This window comes from Copadichromis virginalis, linkage group LG2 (genome assembly GCF_057382275.1).
Source record: "Copadichromis virginalis isolate Kocher_CV1m ecotype Utaka linkage group LG2, C_Virginalis_male_GT1.1, whole genome shotgun sequence".
NCBI classification, from domain to species: Eukaryota; Metazoa; Chordata; class Actinopteri; order Cichliformes; family Cichlidae; genus Copadichromis; species Copadichromis virginalis.
The window spans coordinates 35,707,464-35,735,385 of NC_140619.1; the positions used below are offsets into that span (position 1 = coordinate 35,707,464).

The 27,922-nt window shown below is 38.4% G+C and overlaps 1 protein-coding gene across 3 annotated transcripts in view; it reads right to left on the minus strand.

Moving 5' to 3' along the window:
• drp2 (dystrophin related protein 2) overlaps nt 1-27,922 on the minus strand; it is a 188,390-nt gene that overhangs the window by 31,583 nt on the left and 128,885 nt on the right. For all 3 annotated transcript variants that reach the window (XM_085432965.1, XM_085432959.1, XM_085432971.1), the window contains exons 4-10: nt 24,302-24,458; nt 15,628-15,748; nt 14,951-15,062; nt 11,583-11,739; nt 9,208-9,354; nt 2,859-2,937; nt 954-1,014 (exon numbers count right to left, since the gene is read on the minus strand). In XM_085432965.1, coding sequence (XP_085289091.1) covers nt 954-1,014; nt 2,859-2,937; nt 9,208-9,354; nt 11,583-11,739; nt 14,951-15,062; nt 15,628-15,748; nt 24,302-24,458 — 834 coding nt within the window. The remainder of the gene's footprint in view (nt 1-953; nt 1,015-2,858; nt 2,938-9,207; nt 9,355-11,582; nt 11,740-14,950; nt 15,063-15,627; nt 15,749-24,301; nt 24,459-27,922) is intronic.

A 27,922-nucleotide genomic window follows, 5' to 3' on the forward strand; every position in this document is an offset into this window, starting at 1 on the left:
CACTGACGTAGCTGGAGCAGATACAACTGAAACAAGCAAAAAACAAAAACCCAACATCAACAAAAACAAAAAAACGTCCATTAAAGGAAACATCTAACATGAGCACGATAATGGAAATAAAATCAGTATGAAAATTCAGTGTAATCATTGAACTATGATGCAGGTACTCCATGTTTCACAGACTTTATTAGTTTGCTACATCTGCTACTACAGTTTGCTACTACATATTCAACTGCCCTTTCTCTCACTGTGAGATCTCAACTATAAAAAATAAGAAGATACAAAGCAAAGAACATCCAGTAACAGGGGCTTTATATAGAAACAGTTTACTTCGAGACACCAACTGTTAAATAACTTAATGCTACAATTATTTTCTACCAGATTAGTTGTAGTTTGAGATGCAATTTGGGTGATTCCCAGTCCCTGGCTATGGACTGAGGGATCAGTGTGTAAACCTGTGTATTCCTGCCATGTAAGAGTCTTTGGTCAGCTATTCTTAAGAAATTATCACCAGAAACTGCAAAAAGCATGTTCTGCCATTGTTAGAGATATATTTAATGCCTTGTCTCTACATAATAGTGAATGACATTTGATCTGCAAGTGTCTCCATATTTTTTCTTTCTAACTTTCTCTTGTCAATAGAATTGCAAAGCCTTTGTCTGTTTTTGTCTGACGATGCATTCATCTTGCTTTAATAAACTCCTCTAGCATTGTAAATAGACAGCACTGACTAAGGCTTCTGTGATTAGTGTTCTGTAAAAAGTGAGCACAGAACATTTGGCCATACCTATAAGACCAGACGTAAAAATACTGCACCACAGGTAAAAATGCAATATGTCTACCAGCTTTGAAAAATAGCAAATGAGCCCAATTTTGATCTAACGACTTAATCTGCCGTGGAAAAAGTACATTTGCTCCGACAACACAGACACTGACCGTGAAGTTGCACTTACTTGATGTAGTAGGGCACTTTGTTTGGGGAGATAGCACGCTCCCATGGTATCTGCACCGAACCTGTACAAATACAGAGAGACAAAATCAATTTTGAAATAGGGATGTCATGCATGAACAGCCATTGTGCACAGTGTCCCTGTCAGCATGTCCAGACACCATATCCATTCAGGCCTTCTTAACAGAGCTAAACAGGCACAGTACAGCCAAAGAGACAAGTCTATTGTGTGGGATTTCCACAGAGTATTGGTTTGTTTGGCACGGCGTAATAGAATACTGGAGGTAGAGAAGACGGTGACACGGGATGACTGTAGCATTTAACGGTCCCCCCAAACTGAACCACAGGAGATTCAGCAAAGAATCAAAGAGGGTGCAAAGACAATACCAAATTACACTCCATGTCACTGCCCATCACTGTTTAATGACATGGGACAATGCAGACCTGTGTGCTCTGTATCTATAAAACACACCAAACATTAAAATCACATTAAAAACACTAGCACATAGGTGAAGTCAATAATTTATCATCTTGGTAGTTAGTTGGACATCTACCACTCACCCTAACAACCCTTCCAAAGCAACAGCACAGTAGCAGTGCTCCTAACAACCTGCAAAACTTTTGAACGGCTTCCATCTCAAAGCTTCCCAGATCACATTGTAATCGCTAGAACAGGCCTGATACACGGAGGCAGCTGCACCTTAAAAGACCCAAAGGACTCACTGCCAACTTCTCCATGCCAGACACATCTCAGGACTGAGTCCACGCCTCAGTGCGTCAGAGCCGTTTTTGGCAGCACAGGGGGGAACTACACCAGGCAGGTGGTTTTAATGTTTGAGCTGATCACAGTACACACAGATACACACCACAGCTGAAGTAAAAGTACTAATATCAGACTATAAATATTCCACTATAGGGCCTAATCGTACTATGAAGACTAAATATACTCGTCTTGACATAAGTGTAAATATTACATCATTATTCGCCAAACCTATTTTTTCAAATATCTGCTTTTGGGGAAAGTTTCACTTATTCGTGTATCACACCACTTCAGAAATTGGGTCGTACTGCTAGCAACTAAAATATATTAAGTGACTCTACTAGATACAATACAGCTTTTTTCTTCAGAATCACAAAGTAAATTATTTTGAATATTCTTAATACTTAACAGTTTTGTGTCAATAGAAATTGTGTGCATATATATGCATATCCATGTCCTATATGGAATATGAAACAAGCTGAAATATAGGCATGTTGGTGCATAAAACCACATAGACATAAACCCAGACATCTCTGCAGGGCATAGTGGGCTGAGCTGGCAGTGAAGTAGTGCTATATAAGCCCCAGTGTGGCATCTCTGATCCAGCGTGACAGCAGTAAATCTGGATGGGGTTGGTGAGGACACTGGAGACACACAAGTACACGCCAACACTTCAGATGCACTTGCACAGAGAGATCCCTGCATCATTCAGCCTCTTCACTTCATCAGTTTAAACTAGGCAAGGTAAATCCAATTTTTCAGCCCCCTACAGCCCCACCCCCACCCCTACCTTCCTGCTACTCCTTTGTAGTCTTTGAAGAGCAGTAGGTAAAAGAAAAGACAGAATTCACAAATATGTATCCCTGCTCAAATGAGAGCAATGACTCTTGTGATGAGCTTCACCGGGAATGCTCATCACAGCAGCGTGCTAGAGATGATAAAGACAGATGCACAAAAGCCTCCCAGCTCCACCTCTAACCCAAATGCACACACAGCCCAGTGCGGGCACACACACAAACACAGCAATTAATAGTCTTATCACCATTAAACTGTAATACACCTAGGCTTCTTTTCTCTGCCTCGGCACAGGGTGGTACAGAATGGTGCAACATGAAGCACCAACTTCAAATAGCAGAAAATGGCTCTTACTGGAAAGGAAGTGCTGCGATCCGGGGCCAAAGTCTCTATGTGCATCCTGGAGCTGCTTCAGCCGCTCCTCTATGGAACCCTGAGGACACACGCAAACACACACATGCAAAGTCAAATCAAAGGGAACCGTGCTGTTCGTCCCTGCACCACAAAATCCCCACAATAGAAACGCACACACACAGACCACCTGCTTCTCCTCCATTAGTTAACCGCGGAATATAAATTATGTCTTTTTTTATCTGCTGCTCCTCTTGAAGGACTTTGAGAGCCTTTGAAGAGCACGAGGTAGGAAATGTAGACTGATATTAGAAAATAATATGTTTTGTTGAAACAAGAGCAGTAGCTTCTGGATGCAGTGTCAGTGCAGCTGGGGGGAAAAGGAGGAAAAGAGGATGACATGAGTGAGAGAGATAGATGGGTGCAAGAGCTCACGTGTGCTGGGTAAATAATCACGGAGACCGTGGAGTTGACAAAATTAAGTTTGCCACTGCCTTTGTAAAAACATTTAATCAGTTATGTTCCCCACCAAATGGGATTTAGTCTGCCTAATCCTGGTTTACTTGAAATATATTGGATTTGGCACTTGAATCGTTGTCAGCTGGATGTTGAAACGCATCCTCAAACAATGGGAGGTAATCCACTCTGTGTGAGGTAGACAGATAAATTGAGAAAAAGAAACGAGTGGGAGACTGTTAGACTCCAAAAAGATGCACCTGCAGTGGGATATAATTTGTAAAGATAGATATATATTAAGTTAACATCTCCCGGTGATATGTACACATATCATTGCTCCCCTGTGTGATTTAAATTGGTTGGGACTAATATAGAGCACTGTCAATGTGCCGAAGAGATACAACTGCCAACTGTTCTGTGTTGTAAAATCTATTTGCTGTACAGGCAATTTGGGTTGCCATAAGGAAGACAAATGACTAAATTATCCATGATCGACAAATATTAGCAAATCAAATTTTGCTAGCGTCAGTCCAGCCAAAATAAACAGGGTACAGGATGTTGCTGGGATTAAAAATTTATCATTTTAATTAAGACAGCAAAACGTGACTCCAGAGAGCGAGACAAAGGAGGAGGTTTCCCCATTCATTTCAAATTAATTGAATTGAATTCCGTTTTTATTTTTAAAGCACCAAATCACATGAATAGGTACTTTATATTGTTCGCTAAAGACCCTGCAGGATTGTTAGTCCTCACCAAGATACCACATCTGCGCATCTCAACTCCCTTATTTTTATACTGTGAATGCAGAAAGACAGCAGATCAACTAAAGTACAAGCTAGGCAACTCAAACAAGATTGAAATGATTTTCTCTCATTTTTAACATCTCTCTCTTCAAATGTTGCTTGGGCCCTACTACAATCACAGAAAATCTGAAGGAAATCTAAAATCTGGGAGATGAATATCTGCTGGTGTCTATGGATACTCAAAACCTGTTTACCACACTGTACATCAGATAAGCTTTCATCTACCTTCATTTACCACCTAAATCAAAGACCAGAGGGCACACAAACTGTGCGGCACATAGCTGCTTCAAAGATATACGTAGCAGGAATAGTTGCTGTGAAAGAACTTTTGCATGGAGACTCCTTTTACAATTTATGGACATAAATTAGGAGCAAGATAAGCCAAACCCTGCTCTTTCTTCATATACCAAATTGAATAAGAATGTAATGTAATGTAAGAATCTAATATAAGAATGCAATAATACTCAACAATGCTTCTTAAATGAGTAGAGAGGAAACACATTGTAGATTTGCATTTGATTTTGTACTTTTTGGTCATTTTTGAACACCATGTTTAAGAAATGGCTACATACACTTAGGTATGATTATTGATGGTTGGTTCTGGAGTAAGCTTGTTAGGTTTGGCTGTGCCAGCAGGGGGAAACTTAATTTTTTTTAACTGTAAAATCTCAGTGTAAGCAATTAATTAAACTGCTGGTGTTTAAATTCTGGTTATGACGACTTTCTCTTTGGGTCTGAGCAGGATTTGAAGATTCCCAGTGGTCTCACACCATCTTTAATTTTTGTACATGTTGTGGTTCCTGTCAGCTTCATCAAGCCATAACCTCCCACTTGTACTGGGACAGTTTGGAGCCAAGTGGAAAGTGATTGGTGATGAGTGATGAGAATTAGCACCTCTAAGTGGGAAAGGGAGGGATTTTGTGGAAGAGTTCTGGTATCTAGGGATGGTGTTTATGAGTAGGGGTAGACTGATGTGGGTAATTGTCAAACAGACTGGTAAAGCATTTGCAGTGATGCGGCATAAAGCAGTATAATGTGAATATTTAATTGCTTTTGTAGATTAGGCAACCCAATCTGAATAGCGCGGCTGGAGGGTAAACCATCAATAGTCTGTAAATGGTTGTGAGTTAACAGTACTGGGCACTGCTGCAATCTAATGCCACCTGTCAGAGTTAGCACTTTCAGCATGTTTTGTGCATGTTTATTGAGGGTGAAAAAAGCTGCTTTGTGTGGACCTCATCTCTCCCTTTAGCCGCTTGTTTTATTCCTGTCACTAGGCTAATGCTAGCTGTGACAATGGATGACTGGGGTTTTCAGCACGTGTGAATGTTTTAAACAATCATCTAAATTTCTCTCATTAACTCTTATCAAAGAAAAATACATCTACAGCAGAAGTGGTGTAGGTTACTAATGTATAGAAATAAAGACTCTGTGGGAGTATCTTACTGGTTTGCAAGCAAAGGCCAGTGAACTTAATTAGTTCACCACTAAAAAGACATATCACAATGACATGGTACCCGATAACAAAGTACAAGCTTTGTCTTACACCCACACATCCACTGCTTGTATTACTGATTCTAGGGAGTATATTCTCTACATTAAAACATTTCTGCAAAGAAGTTCACATTTTTCCGGAGAGCTATTTTTGAAGCTTTGTTGTGTCATCTACCCACCTAATCAGTTTGGTTCTGAGTCTCATTGTTCACTGATAACACATTTAAAATTTAACCATATTTAGGATTACATGCTTAGAATTAGAATAGGGGGTTGCTTGAAAGCATTTCAGTGACAGTCTATAGTATTGTAAGCATCATTTAAACAAGTGGAAAACCATTGAGTAGTTGTGGAAATGCTACATTAAGGTGCATGAAAGGGAAAAAAATCATTCAGAAAAATCATATTCACCCTATATTACTGTACAATAAAAGAGAAAAAAAATCATGGAAGTTGAACTTATTTTGACGAGATATTTCTGTACCAACATGGTGGGTGGACTAACTGACAGACAACTATTGCCATAGAGCATCTACCTACAAGTTTTCAGGCTAGTTATTGAGAAAATCTTTAGAAAGCACTGACACATGATTCTTACAGGGCTGCATTATTATTGTTTATTTGTTATTTCTTTCAGTCCCACAGAGAGCCTGGAAAAAAAAATCTCTTGCTGACAAAGGCACGGCTTCTCTATAGTGGTCTGTTCTGTTTTGTTTTGTTCTGTCCATGAAGTGCTCAGAGCTACGGACGCAATCTGAAAGTCACACTGAGACAAGTCACAGCGAGCGTGCAAAGTGGGTGCTAGGAATTAACTTCTAAAAATAGTTTAACAGACACTGAAAATCATCATGCTCAGAGTGGAGACACCTCACGAGGAAACAAGGCTGGAGTGGCAATCATCATGTCAGGGTGTGGAAGAGGTGTCATGACAGTTATCTAATGGGAAGGGGATGTTCTCACAAGAGATGCAGTGAAGGCTGAGAGTTTTGTTGTGCTTGCAGGAGTGTTACTAGGTTACTGATGGTGGGTAAAGCCTGTGCTTGAAAAACACTGCAGTTAAAGTAATGCACAGTAGATAATGCATCAACTAAGCATTCTGCTAAGCACTGAGAGGAAGCCAAGTTCAGTTCAATTTTTTAAAGGGGGTTAAGAGTAAGTGCTTTCATGGCACTGATGAATTACCCTCTTCATTTAAGTGCATGGGTTTAAATATATGTTCATCTCATTGGTGCACTGATGTACACTCACTGCACACTTTTCCTATTAGAAACACCACCAGATGGATAAAGCTGTTGTATGCAGTCAAGACAGACTCTGTTGTCATTGGTACATTTCTTACCAATTGTGCCCTACACTGACGTGATTTTATCACATTATATTCTGCAGATTTATGCTATGAATCCATTCTACCACAATGGCACTAAAATAACTATAACCATGCAGAATATTGTTATAATAATATAGAATACCATTAGTACACATTAGCTTGATGGCTGGCTTGGGTAAAGGCTGTGACACCACTGACAGACAGCTAGAGTGAAATGGAGCATTAGAGTGAATAAAATTATAGATTTCTCCAAATGTGAAAATCGCGGCAAATATTTGCGATCAAGTGAGGACAAAAGTCTGGTAAAATATATAATTTAAAAACAGAAATGTTCCGTATTGTTTTACATTCTTCCTTATAATGTCGTTTCAGTTCATTTAAGTTTGCAGGTATTTGTTTATGCACAGCTCCTTTAAGCACAGCATCTCAATCAGGTCGAGGTCTGGACTTTGACTGGGCTTATGCAAAAGAATGGATGAAAATGATTAAAAATCACGGTAATGCAAATTTGCTGCTGTTCTTGGGAACATTGTCCTGCTGCATGACATGATTTTGACACATTTGACTCAAGAATCCTTGGCTATACAGAGGAGGTCATATGCAACTCAGTGCCTGCAAGGCGCCCAGGTACTGAGCTTGGACTGGTAGTGCTGGGATGCCCACCTCTGGCATTTCGTTAACACGCACAGGAGCGCCACAGACCAGGAAACTGTCAAAACCTCTGCTGTTATAGAGGTGGTCACATTTCATGAAGTGCTGCTAATCATGTGCTTTTGATTAGCAACACCTGGCTGCTATATAATTAATATAAAAAAATACAAGATATGAAACCTGTGATTAAAAAAAAGGCTGTATTTCAACAAGAAGGGAATAATATATAAAACAGGAAACGGAGAGGAGAAACAACTCCACAAATTAGTCAGTATTTTACAGCAGGAGTGTTGTTTTACTTTTTTTCTTCTTCTTGTTTTATGATTGATTTCACACAAAGTCACTGTTAATGAAAAAATTGTACACTAAAAATGAAAGAAACAATACATGTTTTATGAAGTCCCCCTAAGGTTTTAAAGCTTCTTAAGGTTTTTTAACCTCCTCCAAGTGGGTAGGAGGCACTCATTACTTTTTTCCTATTGTTATGTCTTCAATTGTAATGGTTTAGGGCTCTTAAGCTTATGAAGGTTAGGAATGACTCTAAATAACTGTGACCATTAAACATATTTAATAACAAATGTATCTACATTCCTGCTCATTTCCTTAGTTTGAGCTCCCTTAAAAAGAGAAAGAGAGGGAAACAATGAAAAAACGAGCTCATCACAGGAATGAAATGCCATTGGAAAAACAACAGATGTTCATAAAGCAGGTTAATATTGTGATTAGTATGTCAAGGCTGCTGGGATTTGATACATTTACATGCTCCCAATGCAAATCCAACATTCACTCAGCCAAGTTTCTATACTATTAGTACGAGTTTTGAAACTGATTTTTATTCTGTGGGAAAAGAAAAGACAAAAACCAACGTCACTGCAAAAATAACGAAGAAGAAATCAAAACTTCAAGCGCAACTTGGTTTCATTTAACACATTCTATAAATATTCTACATTTTGACCTTAAGAATGTTTTATTTTCCCTGAGATTTATAAGCAATAAGCCATAACTTTGTATACAGATGGTGAAAACAGCTAAATAGACTGCCTCTAAAGCTCAAAATACATTTACCAACACATCCAACCAGCTTAATAATTTTAAGGCAACTTTTCTATGAGACTCACACACAAACAGTAATGTATAATGACACTGTACTCTGGCTGTGGATTTTTTAACTAATCAAATAGCTATATTTCTCTATCCAGTTTTTTCACTTAGATTTGATCTAATCTGATACATTTTCCCAAACAAACATATGTTCTAAAATTTTATACTCTTTCTTTAAAATTACCAATCTTGTGATGTTGTTATCCAGTAGCTTCAACCGTTCTGTGAGTTAAGTGAGAGATACATCATTGATCTTTCAGCCTGCAAACATACTCTGATCTTCCTCTTAAATGGTATGAAAACTCTTCATCACGCACACGGCCCCTCATCAATGTCCAAAAGCACACCGCTGTGCTCAAAAGATGTGTAAAACATAAAACAGTTGGAAGCCAGAAGTATAGACACCATTAAAAGTCCAAACATTGCACATGGAATCACTCTCTTATGTCCTCTTGAATGTGACTGCTGCACAACCTGCTGCTGACAGAGTCAAACAGGCACTATGGACCCAGAACTCTACCTGAAGCACTTTCCATCTGCTGTTGAGATGCTCCAGAGCACGGGCATTCTCCATCGATAAATGGACGTTGGAGATTGCCAGCTGGTGGGCTAGATCATTGATGTGCTTCATGCCCTCTTTCACCTGGGTCAGTTCCTCCTTAAATAACTGGATAGAGCATGAGCGAGGACAAGAAAAACAGAGGACCACAGGGAGTTGGACGTAAACAGGAGTAGTGGGAAAAGAGAGGGGGGAAACAGATTAAATACAAAATATTGAACAACATCAGACATAGATAGAATTATAGCGCAATCCAGAAACATCCAGTCTGGACCAACTACATTTAAATTAAATTAAAAAAAAAATCAATGGAAAGTTGATCCGTTATAGCTTTCTGGTCTGTTTTAGAAAGAATTTGGCAGAAAGCCATGTTTGAATGTCTTAAGATCAGACGAGAGAACAGTACTGAAACTGAACCAGCCCCTTTTTATAGTGTGTAAACTGAGAAAACCAGAAAATTTGTAAAATAACTAAGATGGAATGTGAGTATATGCATGCCAGTGTCCCGTGCATTTTGCATTGTTGGTCGCAGTACTGTGCAATATTTCAAAATCTGGTTTTGATATGATACCAAGTAGATACAAGGCCACTATCCTAAAGGTAGCTTACATAGGGGAGAGCAGAGCATATGAAACGAAAGCACCATTAATTTTCTAAATCCCAATACATTTTCATGACCATGATTGTTGCTTTCCACCGTTAATTAGTTAAAACAATAAAGCACACATTTCACACTTTTTCACGTGTTTTGAAACACTGTTTTTTGTAGCTCTGGAGTGGAAATAAACTTGGCCAGAAAGTACTTTGGGTCAACTTCTGTTGTTTTCAATGTGCTATATAAACAAAATAGTCCAGGCATTTTCATAGTTCACATTTGCTTCATTTATTTTTTTCCCCAACTGCAATAAAATAATTCATTTATCATATTTCAGTGGGATGAATGTATTCAGTCAAACGGAATCATTCTGCTACAGTAACAATAATGATGAACACTAAACCTGTGAAAGTTAGCTAATGCTGAAGATCAACGCGAGTAATAACTGAAACATCATTTTCACCACTATCCGCGTGTTCTTTGCCTCTCTGAAGTACAACTACTTGTCTACAAGCACTCGTCACTTTTCACAGTGAAACATGGTGATTGCAGCTGTAAGTTAAACTTTTACTTTGAAGGGAAATGGTTCATTTTCAGTTTTCTTCACCCTCACAGTTTCTTCACATTTGCAGACAAGTCAATACCTTCCATGAAAACTATGGGCAATCTGCTCACAAGCCAGTGTTTTTATTTTGTTGACCAATCATTTCTCATGCAGAATGCGCTCAATTGCTTCTTTTGATGTCAGAAAATTAATCCCTGAACCTCTCAAAATATGCTACCCCAGCAAAAATGAAGAGTTAATAAAAATCATTGGAAATATGAAAAACAGTAAAAAATAAATAAATAAATACATAAATAAAATCTGATATTTTATTTTTACTTTTACAAATTATGTAAGTATTTCTTTTTCATGCAAGAAGAGTTATTAAAATCTTTTTATCAGTTAGTCTGTATATAATATAAAAGTTATATTTGGATTTTGAGTGTTGATCAGATGAAACAAGACTAAAAAAAATGTAACTTTAGGATGTGTGGAATGTAGAGTAGATGCTGCAGATCTACTCTACATTTGAATGCAAAAGTGTCTAGTGTACTTTTATAATTGCATCCTGTGTGCATCCATGTGTCTGTTTTTGTATATGCATGCACCCATGTGTAAGCACAAGGGAGTAAAGGAGTACAGATGACGCCAACTGACAAGCCTGCCCTAAAGACTGAGCTGAACATGTGCTGGCTGTGACAGGAGTCCAAACAGTGACATGATTATTGTGAAGTGCCCTCGCTTCTAATGAATAGCGCCGCACAATTACAGGCAGCGGCAACAGAACCAATGACCTGTCATTTGTTTAACAACATCTATTCAGCTGAGATTTGTAACTCGCAGTGTCATTTTGAAGGGCCTTGTCATCATCTGTCAGATTACAGCCTTTCTGGCAGGAATGTGCATGCAGGCAACAAAAAACAATCACTTTAAAGGAACACAGCTTGAAACAGATCACCTGTTTATGCAGGAGGATCGCATAATTGTGGTTTTTAGAATTGAGAAAAAAAAAAAAAGCTGGATGTCATTTTTTTGATGTTTGTTTGAGACATGTTGCAATGTGTGCTTTTTCAGAGATAGCCAGAGACGATAATCTCGAAGGAGACAATTAGTTTACTCTACAGGTAAACCCAATTTAGATTAGTGAGGGAGAGATAAGAGAAAAAAAAGAGCCGAGAGTGTACTGCAGATCGGTACCTTGGTAGCATCTATGTGGTCCTGTAGAGAGTCAATGAAGAGGTCTCCAACAGGCTCCCAGGCATCCCTCACCCCCTCTGCCTGCTCCAAGGCCCCTGCAAGCTCTTCCATTGCAGCCTGGATCTGAAGAAGACGCTCCAAAGTCCTTTCCATATGTCTGGAGGTTTTGTAGAAAATGCAACTTTTTAAAGTTAACTACCCGATCAATTAAAATCTGGAATCAGTGTGAGGAAATAAATCAATCAAAATCCATGGAGCATGCAGTGAAACAACCCATTTATCCAAATTTACAGGCTGTCATTTCAATAAGGCAGTGTATATAAATATATATTTCATTCCACCAGTTCTAAATGGCTTTTGTGCAAAAACAAGTTTCGATATAGAGAAAAGTGAGCTCTGAATTTTCACAACTTCAAACCTTGATAAATGTGTTTTCATAATTGTTTCTGTAATGGATTATAGCTGCCACATTTTGTAATCAGGTTATGGTAATTGTATTACATGAAATATATTGCTACATAAACCTGCTGTGGAGGCACACACACACAGTCATGGGAAGAAACAACTCTTGGCTTTAAAACCATAAAACACACACAGGCATTGTTCTCTTGTATGGATGTATGATCTTATTTTTTGATAAAATAAAAAAGTTTTATTATAAATATACACCACAATCTCATTCTTTTAAACAAACACAGTGGCTGTAGCTCAGGAGGTAGAGCAGATCACCTACTGATCAGAAGGTTGGTGGTTCGATCCCTAGCTCCTCCAGTCAAGTATCCTTGGGCAAGATACTAACCCCAACTTGCTCTCCGATGCATCCATCGGAGTATGAATGTGTATGAATGTCGTTAGAAAGCACTAAGTGTAGATAAAGTGCTTGTGAGATTGGGTGTGATTGGGTGAATGAGGCATGTTGTATAGAGCGCTTTGAGTACTCCGTGAGAGTAGAAAAGCGCTATATAAGAATCAATCCATTTACCAATTTAATTGCTCTTTGAACCTTTTCCATTTCATTTTTTACCTACTTCAACTTAATTTGTAGAGCTCATTTTCTCTTATTGCTAAATTTCTAAACACAGTAATTTTCTAAAACTTTAATCTTTAACAGCTGACAAAGGTTAACCACAAATACAAGACAGATTTAATTTCTTAAACATGATTCAGAAATTCAGAAATGATCTAATTTACCCAATAGCAGAGTAAATTGACACCAAGAATGGGTAGAAATCATCTAAGACGAAAGGAAGAAAAATGTGGAAAAAACCGTCTTGAAAAATTAATTTTTCCTTTTCCATGTTTATATTTCATATTTAAAACTCCATACAATTATATACTCACAGGCCAATTCATTAGTTACCAGCACTGGGTGTAACGTGCTATGTTTAACATCAGAAGACGTTTACAGTACGGTCCTAAAGGAAATGTTCTGCATAGCTTGGTTATAACAAATGGCTATTTGAGTTATTATTGCCTTCCACTCAATTTAAGCCAGTCTGTCCATTCTCTTCTGACCTCTGTTATCAACAAAACAACTTATCTTTTTCTAATGATTCTTTGTAAACACTAGAGATGGTTGTGTGGGAAAATCACAGTAGATCAGCAGTTTCTAAAATACTAAGACCACCAGATCTGGTGCCAGATCACTTAAATCACCTCTCTTCCCCATTTCCTCTGATGCTTAAATTAAATTTCTGAAGGTTATCTTGACCATGTCCAAATACACTCAGTTAAGTGCATTAATAAGCAGTTAAAGAGGCGGTTCAGATGAAGTGTACTAACAATCTTCAACTATCACAATCTCGAATATTTGCTGTATATTACATGTAGATTGTATTTTTGCAGATTGCACAGTATGCCCTGAACAATGTATTGTAATGAATGTTCCATGCTGTTTTTACAGACTATTGTTTTCAGCATCGATTAAATTATTTTTAAAAAAAGAAAGAAAGTAATTGCCGCATGGCTATGATGACAAAAAACAAAAGCCAAGAACACTTGCTAGATATGGTCTGTGGACCCTGATTAAGACTTAGAGTTTATGCCAATTTGCTTGAAAAATAAACTTAACATATCACTCAGTTTTCTGTGGTAATACTTGCACTACATGATATCTACTTCTCTTTTATCTCTTTTGGTTTTGTTTTTTGTTTGTTTTGCTTTGTTTTTTTAATGAAACAATTTTATTATTTGATGTTTGGTGTTCCCAGAAGTGTCGGAGGTTTTGTGAATGTAGTTTGAAAATTGTTTTTTTTTTGATTATTTGAGAAATAGGAAATGGTTTCAACCAATCTGCTTAAGTAATTCTGAGAAACTGTAATATAATTATGACAAATATGCATTTCTTTTTCCTTTTCCCATTAACTCCATTCCATTATCTCTGTCTTTATCTGTCTTGTTCATTATACATAGACTACAGAGTATACTGCACGGACTCACAAAAGCAAAAAGAATAATCACATATGCCACACCTCTTATATTTAATCATAAGCGAGCTTTAGTCACTCTTCATGACTAAAAGAAAAATAAAGTAATGAATAACAAGTTGTCCAATAGTTTCACAGGCACAGAGACCACAGAATTTGTTTTATTTACTGATGTTTTGTCATTACTAGTTTAATTTAAAAACACTAATTACTAAAATTGTATTGGCAAGGCCTGCAGAGGACACAAATACTTATATTCTGAAGAAAGATCTAAAAATAATTTTCCTTGTACTCAACTTGATTAAAAATTATGACAGACAAAGAGTACAGAGTCCCAGTGGTGGAATAAATGAAGGGACGGATAATAACCCAGTAAATCTACAGCGTACTTGAATAGAAGTATATATGAATTATCAGCAAAATGTGCTCTTCATACTAAAAACTGGCCATTGTGAGCAACATTATATTGATTGAATTATGGAATGTGTAAGAAGGCTTTTACTACTGTATCGGGTAAGGATTAAGCCAAAAAACCCCCACAAAAAAAACACAAAAAAAAACACAAAAAAACAGTTCTACTACGCTATCTTGAATTCCTCTAATCTTTCTTTAATCTCTTGGGGGGCTTAATCAATTATTTAAACAGAACTAAGTTCAGAGACTAAATGTATCTTTGGTAAATTTTCTAGCAACTCCTAGATATCTGAAATATGACAAGCTGTCAGATAAATGCAGTAAAGTAAAATTTACCCTGGATTTTGGTGGAAGCAGAAGGTGCCATCCAGTGGGAATACTAAAGCACAAGTATTTCAAATTCGCAATTAAATAATCCTGATAAACTATAGTAAACAATCCAAGTATGGTTTCTTTTCACCAGTTCAGAAACCACCCTTTATCAGAACAAGATATTTTATATATATATTACAAATAAAAGAGTCTGACCTGTGGCGGTCCACACAACGTGCTGTCAGTTTTTCCCACAGGTCACTGGCTACGTTCGCCTGCTTCCACACAGAGCGGCTCACATTCAAGATCCGCCGGCGTGGAGACACCTCTGTGGAAGATGGAAGAGGTTTGATGGGGTCATGCGGAGGTAACAGCATAAAGGTGCAAAAGAAGAAGTAATAAACGGGAGCATACGGAGAAATAACAGGGTGAAGAGAAGAACGGGGGGTTAGAAGTCAGCCAAGAGAAGAGTAATGATTTAAGAAGGATGGCATATCAACTCGATGAATAGAAACAGGGAAAGAGAAAGGCAGGGGGCCGCTCATGTTGGGGAACACAGTAAGGTTGATTGCTAGAGTATTCCCTCAATGAGCAGCCAGAGGTGAGAGCCAAACACTACAAAGAGGATGTAACCGTGGAGAACCAGAGGAGCATGCTGTATTATTGATCTGAGCAGATGGTACTTTAGAGGTGGTGAACTAGAGCTAATTGGTCCTGACCCACACATTTTCCCTAAACTCAGTGTGACACGAGAGGACGGATCACTGCTAATAACTACTAATGGAACGTTTCACCTGCATGGGTCCTACCAAAGGAACTCAACTAAGGGGGGGTGTATGAGTATGACATTTTGGCTGGAGCAGCAGTTGGCACAGCCGATGGAGGGAGCAGACCTTTTCCATCGGTCAGGGTCTCCTCGGGCTCCTGGAAGGGGTGCTGAGCCAGAAATGCCTGGGCAGACTCCAAGACAGAGTAGATAAATGGCCCACGGGACTTGACATCCTCCATGAATGCCTGCAGGGATACAGAGAAGTTGTAATGTCAAAATTTTTCTGGCTTAGTAAAAAGTAGAGATAGATTGGATATTGGTCCAGTGGTGTTAGGCATCAGAGACAATGAGCAGATGCATGGTTCATCTGTTCAGTTCAGGTCTATGTTGTTCTGTGTTTACTTTGCCATTTTACAGTAGCTGCTCTCAGCAGAGCTAGCATCAAGGAAGCAAACAGCAGGCGGTTTAGAGGTGTATCACAGTTTTCTATCTTTGCGAATGGTTTTTACTTAAACTTTAAACTGTGATCAGAGTGAATTGACATGACTCAAAAACATCCAGCGATGACAATGGTTGTTGATTTACTTTCACTTTCATCATGTTCACTCATAGATTTTACCCGAGGAGCTAGAAGATCACTGGTTTAGTGTAACAGTTGTTGGTAAGCTTTTACCACACTTACAGTAATACTGTATACTGTGTTGTTGTCAGTGCCATTAATTATTATTTCACTAGTGTGAGGAGGAAAAGGGAGAATCTACTGTGGCTGTAAATGACAGCAGTTTGTACCCTAATGTCTCTCACTTTGATCTGAAATACAACCAGTGTAGTCAGTCTAGTTGCTCCTTCAGCTCCTGGTACTTCTCTATTTTCTCGTGCTCCTTCTTTCTCATGTTGCTGTCAGCTACAATTGCGTCTCTTACAACTGCAGTCTTCTTCTCATTGTCAACCACTTCTATGTCTGGTTCACTGGCCAACAGCTGCTTGTCTGTCTGGACCTTGAAGTCCCACAGGACCTTCGCCCTGTTGTACGCAATCACTTTCATGGTCTCCCATTGGGAATTGGGGACTTCTAAAACACATGCACCACAAATGTTCCTGTACACTATCTCAGTCACTTGGTTGTGCCTTCCAGTGTGTGGAAAAAGTAACATAGAAAACTAGTCGAGGTACACAGCACTATCCTTAAGTAACTATAATCTATTAGTAATACCAGACCGAGGACTGAGTCAAACAACTTTTATATGCCATAAAAATCATCCAAACCACAAAATAGAAAGAAGTTTACATAGTAATAATCACCAGCTGACAAGTCTACCCAAGCCTAATATCAAAATATCAGCAAAACCGACTCTATTTATTTATTTTAAATCAAATTCATTTGGATTTACTTAAGATACTCAATAACAGGGTAACTATGAGCAAAGTTATTTAAACATATCTGAAATCTGGATGCTAGAGATAAGACTTTATGAAAGTTTCTCTCTGTGAAATCACCAGTGGAACAAGTAAAAATGTAGCAAGAAACCCTCTGAGTATACTGGTTAGAGCAAGGGTGTGTTTGACGTCTATGAATTTTTCACTTGGTGAGAATAAATATTTTATTTTTTCCTTCAGAGATTGCATAACCTTCCTTATAGATTACAACATGCCACACAGATTGTTTAGCTAACCTATTTAAGAAACACTAAATGGCGTACATAAAATTAACTTGCTCAAATGCATGGGTTACTTAACACAATCACTAAACACACATAAACACACATACACACACACACGTTCCAGTGAAGTTACACGGCTCTCTGCTTGTGATGAGAGCCCAGGGCGCATAGGACTCTACTGGGTGCACTGGTCATCTGCCCTTCAAGCACAGAAGAGCCAATTAGCTCAAGAGCTCAGCTCCACTGGGTCACATTCAACAGTACTCACTATGCAAATTACAGACAAGGAGTCCAGTGTGTAAGAAAGCGCAAACACATATACACACCTTCACTATTACTGAGGAGATAGCCAGAGCCTTCCTGGGGCCTCAAAGAAAGCCAACGTGTCAACCTTCTCCATTCTTCTGCACTAATCTTTGTTCTGTTTAAAACATATCGCAGGTGTGAGAATTAATGCCAGGGATATTTCCTCTCTTCAGAGTAATTTATTTAGGTGAAGCCAATGTTCTCAATCCTCTTACGGTATAAAGAGATTACATTTTCAGCTAAAAATCTACATTACTAGCTGGAATTAGCAGTGCTGTGAGCCACTGCAGGGACAGTGTTTCAGTGTCTATGAAAATCCCCAGGACCAGAGCCCGGCAGGCCTGATAACAGGCAGCGAGTAGAGTGAAACAGAGAGCCCCAAATGAAACACCAGCAAACACCGGCCGCCACCATGCAAACATGCAAAAGTGTGGCACGACGGGGAGCTGCAGCAAGAGATAAGATTCCCAGTGCAACAGTCTTGAAGAAAACCTGCTTTCTGTCTTTTTCCTCTTCCTCTCTCACACTCTTTCTCCAAGCGCAAATTCCCTCCTTAACCTTTCATTCTCGCCTCGCCTCCTTCCTTTCCTTTACCCACTTTTCATCCTCTCTAGCTCTCTATTCTTTCCGTCGTCTCTTTAGCTGCTTTGCTGCCCAAAGAGGAGCTGAGCCATGGATTCCCTGAGCCAGCTGTCATGTTAAAACTTTAATTCCAGCTAAATTTCACACTCAGAGGCTTCATCTTTGGTTGAAGGAACATTAAGAGCGAAGCCTTCAGATCAGATTAAGATACATAATGCATGGCGGAGAAAAAGTCAGGGGGAGGAAATAACTTCATTGACTTGGTCTAAATATTTTGACTCCCTTTACTCATCCCGGATGCTCCTTTTCTATGTGCTTCTGACAACACAGAAGTAGATGAATTTTCATTTCATTTTCCTTTTGCAGCTGCTGCAGACACACAAAATCCTTTCCAATGCCAAATTGCTCAGTCGTTCCAACACCGAAGCACGCACAGCCATACACTATTTCCCCCAATACGTATCTTACCCCTCTGTCACTGCCCCAAATATACACACAGCAAATATGCTCCCAAGCCAGGGCTCATGCAGATGTAGAGACACACATACACAAGTGTAATACAGTGAGAACTCCACTCACACACAACAACATCAGAATAAATCCACTTAAGATCAATAATTCACATTTCTTAAAACGCTTTAATTCTCTATAGAAAACCGAAATGCAATTTCCCTCTCTGCTTTGTCGGAAAAGTTTTAGAACGACCAGACGCTCGGGAAGCGGAGGCATCACAGATTATAAAGGCATGCTGTGCTGAAAATGGGACATTCGAGGAGAGAGGAGAGGAGCAGAAAGGAGAGGAGAGGAAAGGAAAAATTGTACATTACATCCTAGTAAGGATATACTAAAAATAGATTATAGTAAATGTTGTATTTTACAATGTTGTAATATATTGTAATTGTAATGTATGTCTTATAAGAGATGGATCTCCCATGTCTCATGATTTATTCATGAGACATGAACCCAACATGACCCTTTTAGCTTTTTCTGATGTAACACAATTATAAGAATTAATTATAAATCACATAAACATGCAATTTGTTCGAGAAAATGCAAAAGCTTTATTTTCCTTATGGGTATAAACCCCCATGTAAGTGGTAATTAAAGAAAGAGAAAAAAATACAGTTGGGGTTATAAAAACCTGTCGAGGGGTAGGAGAAAATACACATAAGAGTGACTAAGAAAAGGGACAGGGAGAAAAGAGAATGAAGAGAAACCCGGGGGAGAGCATAGCACAGATAAATGTGGAGTTTAAAGGTGTCTTTTGTTTTGTTTTTTATTGTTATTGCCGGCCTGCTAATTGGGAGTCTGATTTCACAGTGTACCAGTTGAGATGGGAGTTGAAGTGGTGTGAAGCAGGAGCCACAAACCTATGTCAAGTGGCCTTTCAGATGCACTGCACAAACTGGCAGCATGGAAAATTGGAAAAAGGGTGGAATGGGAAACTATGCTGTAGTTACAGAACCAATTACAAGTTTGTGCGAGCGGCTACTGTAGGTTTCTGCGTGTATGTGTGCATGTGGCTACATCACTACCACTTCACAAGATATATCACTGCCGAGTAAGGGCTAAGGCGATTTAGTGGGAAATGAAAAAAAATATCCAGGAGATCATAGTTGATGTTTTTCCAAATACTTGCTATCACAAAGAAATCCGAAGAGAGTAAAAATGAATGGTTTTATACCCTCCACACACACTCCTTAAAGTATATTATAAAGCCTTGAATATTTGATTGCATTATTTGACTTAAATAATAATCAAAATCATTTTGTTCTAATGGATGACACACACACACACACACACACACACACACAGAAAGGGAGGGAGGGAGAAAGAAAGGGAGAGCTGCCTGCTAGGCAGTTCCTGTCTGTACCAACTTTATGAGTTTCCACTAACACACTGCACACAGGGCTATAAGACATGTCAAGTTAAGAAGATTTCAGTTGAAAGATTTCCCTCCCTTAAAGACATCCTGGGATTTCTATGGTTGTGCCACCAGTGGGTATCATTAACACACAGGAAATCCATTTTTTCTTTTGATCTCGTCAATAAAAATTCACTGACAAAATATTGAAACTTGCACTCATTATGCTGGCTTGTTAAATCGAACAAGTCTGATGTAATAGAGCTTGGAAACTGGATGCATGTATGGTAAGTATGGCAACAATGTAGTCTAAACACAGAAATTCAACTTATTATACTTGATTTGTTTGTAAAAGTCCAAATCAGCTGTTAAGATATTATGGTGAAGTACCTTTTTATGCTAACACCATCAAACATGAAATGCATACGCACTCAAAGACATACCACATATGTGTTATGTTAACTGATGATTTTCAGTTGTTGCAGGTGTGATAACGTGCAGCAACTTCACCTTTTAATAATCTCTGTTTTAGATCAGTGATGTTGTGATGGCTTGTCCTGCAAATACCCTGCCTCTCACCCAAAGTCAAGTGGGTCCATCACCCTCTGCAACCCTGAGCTGAAAGAGATTTAATGCATGTGAAATTTCTCTTCCTTTTGATGTATTTTCTAAATAATATATTTAATCACCACTTATATGTTGGAAGGTTGTCTTTGATCAGCATCACAGTTAAAACTTTGTTGGTTAAGAGAAATGCACTTAGTGGTAAATCTAATGCACTATAATTACAGACCCAGCTTTCCAATTATAGGTAATTAAGTAACATAAATGACAGCGTGACAACCTGACAGAAACATAAATGTAGATGTATGATGCTGTGTTTTAAATAACTGCATATACATCTAAGAGCGATAACCTTAAGAGTCAGAGTACATGTTTTGTGCAGGGTGAGGCAAGGACATACACTGGCCAGAAATATTGCTGCACGTGTTAACTGTTGCTGTGTGAAACAGACACACACAGGGCAGTGAGCGCCAGCAAGTTTATGGAAAACTGAGAAAGTCACCGGATGACTGCTCATTAAAGTCACACACAAATTTCGGCAGATTTACCTCACTACTGCGGGAAAATCTAATAATAGCACAAATTTCTTGGAAGTAATTGAATTCTCAATGTATGAATCAGACTTCCTATTCTGAATGCTGTTATCAGATCTGAACACTGATTGATTAAAACAGCAGTTCTCCTAGTTTTGCTGCAAAGTTCTATGGTGGACTAACTTTGACAACATCTCATCATAACCTAACCTATAAGTTATAGGTTAGGTTATGACGAGATGTGATGAGATGTTATAGGCTATAACCAACCTAACTTCTTCCTTGAAAAAGACCACTAAGTGGGTGTGCAGGGCCTTAAAAGAGAAATGGAGTAGCCAATTAGATTAAAGCACCTCATTCCCATGTGTCTTTAGATGGTGATAAAGATGGGTAAGAGGCCTGAGAAGAAATGACTAATGAGATCTCAGCCACAGTTCTTTGGAAGTGGTCCTTTTTTCACTCCTCTATAAGAATAGACTCTTTTAAAGGGAGCGATCATTGTACATTGCTCGATAACTTCCTATATCATTTTTAATTTCCCTTCTGAGGAGGAAATAGTATATATATATATATATATATATATATATATATATATATATATATATATATATATATATATATATATATATACACACACATATACATATATGAACAAAAGTAGCTGGACAGATACTGTACATGACCTGGGAAGATGTAAAGCTATACACGACAAATTAAGCTTATATAATCATACTGCACTCTAATTAGCTTAACTCCTGTCACAAGAGCTCCTGAGTCCTACAGAATCAGTTTTCAGCCAATAGCCAAAGTTAAATTATGAGCATCTTTACATTCAGTACAAGTATGAAAACATTCACTGGTCTAAGCTGACTTGTTCAATTGATCACTTATAATTCTGTTAGCTCCTGGATTTTTTGGCCCTCTTTCCACACAAGACCTTGAAAGATTTACAGGCCAGTTCAAATCACTGAACCGTGAGAGAATTATCTGAGAGGATGACATGTTGTCAATGTTCCCTAAAGCCTTAAACTTTGTTACTGACAAAAAGAAAACTTAAATTAGCTACCAATTCCATCAGCTTTAAACTGGTAATGCTTGTTTGTTGCTTGTATTCAACAAACACATCACCATTAAGTGGTACACATAACCCACAAAGAATGAGGCCTAATCCTTAGGTGGCTCAGTGTTAATGAATCTGTTTATTTGCCCAAAAGTCTCTAAAATCTTTTAAAATCATGGTTTTAAAGTGCAGAGCTTTGTCCTGCTACAATTAATCCCCTGAATCCCAGCCGTGGATGTAATTTGTGATCTGGAATTGTGAACATGACTTAAAGATGGACAAACACACAAGTCACAAAACCTCTAAATAGCTTGAGCTCTATTGTTCAATCTATGTAATTAATTAACCATCTCAGTTTGATTTTTAAGCAACAACATCAAAATTGTAAAGGTTCCAGCTTTAAAAATATTATAATTAGGTACTTTTACTTGTTTCACATACATATGTGTGGATGTCAGGAATCATATCATATCATTTGTGTGTTACAAAAACATAGTAGTTGCGGCTGTGGTTCAGTCAAGTTGAAAAAGAGCAGGCTCATTCCTTAGATTAACCTGGTTAGTTGGAGCAGTTTGTTTAAGCTGTTCCTGAGTGAACCAAAAAAAAGTGAGCTGGTATAGCTTGCATTTGATTGGAGGGTTTCAAAGTTTGAATTTCTTTCATTATTATTTCACTTAGTTAGTAAACCCGTTTCTTTGTGTATTCGCCAGCTGTCTTTTGGAGATCCGAGCATCCTGCAGTGTACTCCATCAATGCCTCCATCAATAGTATCAACGACAGCTAAACTTGGAGAAAGTTTCAGTTATCTAGTATTGATTCAAACTGGACAATAGATGCCGGTTTGATCGATATCTCGGATATCTGCAAAAGCTGGCAGAATAGAGACTTGTTATCTGCAAACTCCAAGCATGCTTATCCTTGTGCTTTTATTACTGCTCTGCTGAAGATTCAAATCCAGAATATTCCCCTGATTCAAATCTGGACTATTTTAGCTTTTATCAAGTAAAAGAAAAAAGTGCAGACACTGCCTCAAAAACCACACATCACACAGGTAAATGGGCTGCATTTATTTAGGCGTTTTCTAGACTTTATACTGATCAAAGTGATTTATCCATACTGACACAACAGGGGCATTTGGGGGGTTTAGTGTTCTACATGAGGCAACATCAGCATGGAGACTTTTTGGTTAATGAACTATCAGCACATGACCTCGAGCATGCTCCCAGTATAATTTCATATTGTCTAATATGGACATAGATATATGGCTTTTAAAATTGAGAAGAAAATCCTTTAATATAGCAAGAATCTTATCCCCTCTATCACATATAATCAAAGAATGCTGGAGGGAGTTCGGATGGAAAACTCTGATAAGGTTCTTTATCACTCCATGTCAAAAGGCTCACTATGATGGGAATCCTCCCGTGTGCTGGCGAAACTGTGGATACCAAGGAGCCCATCACACCCATATTATGTGGGACTGTCCTGTGCTACGGACTTACTGGAAAGACATTCATGGTATATTACAAGGCATTTTTAACTGTACATTCCCTCAGGATATGAAGACAATTTTTTTTGGCTGTATACCGCAGAACTGGTCCAAAAGTGACATATGTCTGTTAAGAGCTTTATTGGTTGCAAGTAAGAAATGTATAACAAAGAAATGGTCCTCGCAAGACATACCGACTTTGTCATTATGGTGGGAAATTACGTTAGAGATATATAGGATGGAGGAAGTAACAGCTCATGTTAATGACAGGATGGCCTGGTTCCATCTGTGCTGGGATAATTGGGTCCAATACGTTAATACCTATAAACCGAATTTTCTCTTTAAAGCTTGAAACCACCAATTTAGTTAATTGTTTACTCCCGACAGAGCTTTCTCCTTTTATTTTATATATATATATATTTTTTTTTTCCCTTTTTTTTTTGTTTTTTTCTTTCTCTTTCTTTCTATCTGTCTTTCTTCTCGTTTTGTTTCGTTTTTCTCTTGTAAACTGTGTTAATTAATGCCTGTAATCATCTTTATGAGGTAATATTGTAGAAATAAAGAATATAAAAAAAAAAAAAAAAAGAATGCATTTATGCATTTTAGTTTCTGTTGTATTTTATATACATATATGGTTTTCTTTGGCTAATTTTTCAGTATGAATAAGCTGTGTATCTAATTTTCCTTTTGAGAATAACCACATCTTGTAAACTGGGTACTGAAAAGGAATTATCCACGTTACCTGGTGGAACTCCCTCTGGTGCTGGACAGCTCCCACATCACCTCCTATGGGCAGCTGCTCCGACAGCTCCTCGTCCTTGGCCGTCAGCCATTCTATGATCTCCTGCAGGGAGAGCTGCAGCTTCCCGCTGTTGTCGGAGAAAGCCTCTAGCCGCACCCTGCCAGCACACACAGCAACACATTGCTTTAGCAAACAGTAGGATTTTCCAACTCACCAAATAAATGCTGCAGATGACAGTTGGTCACTGCAGCCTATTTTGCACAATAGCAACATGTTTACATGTTTTCTTAGATAACTTCTAAACCACTCATTAGCAGTGTCACTTGAATTTGCAGTTCAGTAATGACTCTTAATATCACCTGCATGCCATGTTATTTTTCCAGTAGTCACCCAGGTATTTTTCCATTTGAAGTCCAACCTTAAGAGTCTAAAGGTAAGTAGCACACTGTCCAAGGTGAAATGAAAATATATTTCATGAGAAATTTGCTTTTTCAAGGATAAAGAAAATTGTAGCTTTTTTGCAGCAGTGATATGAATTAACCCTTAAAAGGTTTTCAAACAGTTCCCACAGATGGCCCAATTTATGCTGATTATTTTGTTGTTCCCACCAGATGGAATACATTATCAGGACAATACTGCAGGAAGTACTTTTTATAGCTACGAGAATGGTGAGCAAAGGGCAAGTAATAAAGGAAGACAGACTGGTTGGTCAGGTGTACATCCTACAGCAAGATAACAACCCACTAACATTTGAATAAAAGAACTAAGTGGTAGGTCTTAAATGGCACTCATTCTGGTTTGGTGTGAAGCGGAGAGGTTAAAAAAGGTCAAAGAATGTTCCCACAAATGTGTTGCTCTATGTTTAATTTTTATTCGAGAACGAGAGTCAAAACTGTGTTTAGATGATGAATAAGTCAAAAACTTAGTTAATTCTAAAACAAGCTCAGACAACATACCTTTAAACAATCTTGAATTATTCATAATCTAAAGATTTAACACGGGCATCTTTTGTTAACAGCTTGGGTTTATCAATTCTGAAGTAAGCTTCAGATGGTAATGTTTGGTTATCTAAGCTAGAGAGAGGTAGCATGTGATAATTTAAAAGACAACTTATACACAGAGGTAGCAACAATATGCCAAGGTGTGAAGCATCTTGCCTGCAAAAGTATACTGCCAGGAGGAAAGACTGCCACCAGGAAAACATGGACATAAAAATGCAGAGTTAAAATACTTTAGCACCTTTTAAGTGTTTATCAGCAAGAAAGAGAAAGAGACTTTAAACATATTGGTAGACACATATGATCGAGTATAGAGTAGCACTATATGTAACACTGTACTTCCAACGTGAACACACAAAAAATCTGTATAAATGAATGCCTTAATTTCAAGTACAATGACAGCATTACTGGATCCATGGACAGGGTGATGGTGAAATGACAGTACAATGCTACATTTTCTTTATTATATTTGCTAAATATAAATACTTTTGTTCTTTTTTTGCAGTCTTTTAATCTATGAAGCAAGGGGATATTTTAAATGTATGTGTTACAAAAAGTTGATAGCAACACTTTTTCAGTCTTTTGAGTCAGTAAAAGTTGGAACAAGGATAGTAGCTACGTTTTTGGTCTACTTTTGTCTGAAATCAGAGAAGATTTACTATGTCAAAAATGACTTGAGATTTTTATGGTAAATCTGAAAATTCTGTAACTGCTGCTAAATGAGATGCAATACTGGACTATTCTATTTCTTTTAATCAAAGATGCATGCAATGTCTTTTATGTAGAATCCCACATGGTAGCGGTGCAAGGTGAGAGGCACAGAGTTGTAGATGACAGTATTTTCCAGGCTGAAGTGAACTAGGTTCACATGACAGAAGGAAGTTATCTGTTCGCCACCTGCCAGCAGCATAAGAGATATCTGAGGGAAGTACTGCTTTTGTAGCACAGTTGGCGCCGGCAGTGTGGGGGCAATGTGAAAGCTTCCTCGTGTTTCAATTACACACCAGAAGCCAGCACTCAAATATCATTATTCCTGCACATCACAATTTGCCAGCACTGTCACATCAAAGATGATGAGTGGGAGCGAAAGCAAGAGTGAAAAAGACGTGTTACTGCTCACATCTGTAAATGAGAGAGGACTTTGCAAAAACCTAACTTGATTCAGATGACAATTTATGTGAAATCAAAGCAAAATCTTTAAGATTTTAGCTGCAATTAAATAGAAAACCACCAGAGATGAACTTCTGCAAGACACAAAGTTAGTTAATTACATGCTGCTAAATGGAGTTTAAGCAAATACTTATCTATAATCTTTCAACCTGAACCAACAGCATGCCACCATCGCCGATTCCATATTACTGACTGAAAAAAGGACTGTAAGGCAATATTATCCAAATTGAATTCAGCATAGATGGGCTCTGACACATAAGGGATTAGGTGTCAGGTCAGCGATGGCAGTTTCAGAAATCGCATGTGGGGAAAGCTTCGAGACTTTAAGGAGAAAAAGACAGAAAGGTGAAATCAAGCTTGTAAGTGCACGTTTCAGAACTGATAGGCCTCTTTGTTCAACCCTGTGTCAGAAAACCTGTGTGAACCAGACCATGATGTCCCCTAGCCTCTTGTTGCCCCTCCAGCTGTACTCGCTGTGGTAATTGAATCAGAGAGGAGCTGTTTTTCCATGGCCCCTGCAGAAGAGGCTGTCAGTCCATAACAGGCGTGAGGACACACACACAACCATACCAAAAATACACACATACAATCACTCAGCATGAATGGAATGAGTTTTCTGTTTCAAGTAAGAGCAAACCAGGGCCTCGGATATATCTAAGTAAGGTCATCCATCAAAAGATGACCCTGACACTTTTGCAGAGAAGCTTCAAAATGCTTCGAACTATGCAGCAGACATTCACACAAGCAATCAGAACAGGCACGAAGAAACACGCACATACACAGCTCAGAGCGCATTCGCTGATCACTGCTTTCCATTACACACACCGAGGGTGAAACAAATAGAGCGCTGTGCTGGAATGTAATCGCTGTCACATGGTGAGGGCTGCCAAGAACAACTCCTGCCCTGCTAAGCTACAGGGAGCCCAGGCTTAAGGTTTGCCAGTATGTGAGGCTGACTGAAGTTATTTTATCTCAACTGGAAACATCATGATATTCATTTAGGTTTTTTTATGGGTCAGCCTCTGCTGCACTGGATAAGGAGATGCCAGGGATTTTGCCTGTATGTGTCCAAAAAGAGGGAAGAAAGGACCAAAAGAGGAAAAGGTTTGGTGGGTGAGCTCTTCTTACTTTATCCAAACTTATTCAGTCTAGGTTTTTAGGTATTTGCTCATTTGTTTTCTTTTGTTTGTAATTTGTCTGACCATTGTATGTGGGGAAAGCTTTTGTTGAGATGTCTACTCCTGGGAAGATTGCGGCATTCAATCAACACACACCTGAATGGCTGAGACCAGCAAACTGCCTAAAACGTCTGCTTTTGCAGAAGTGGTCACATTTTTTCCCTTAGTAGCATCTGGCTGCCAGTAGTAGTACCCTCTAAATTCCTAAGGAAGCAGTAGGCGTGCACCTAGTTTCCTACAGGATTGCGCAGAGAAAACTTTTTTTCACATTGAAG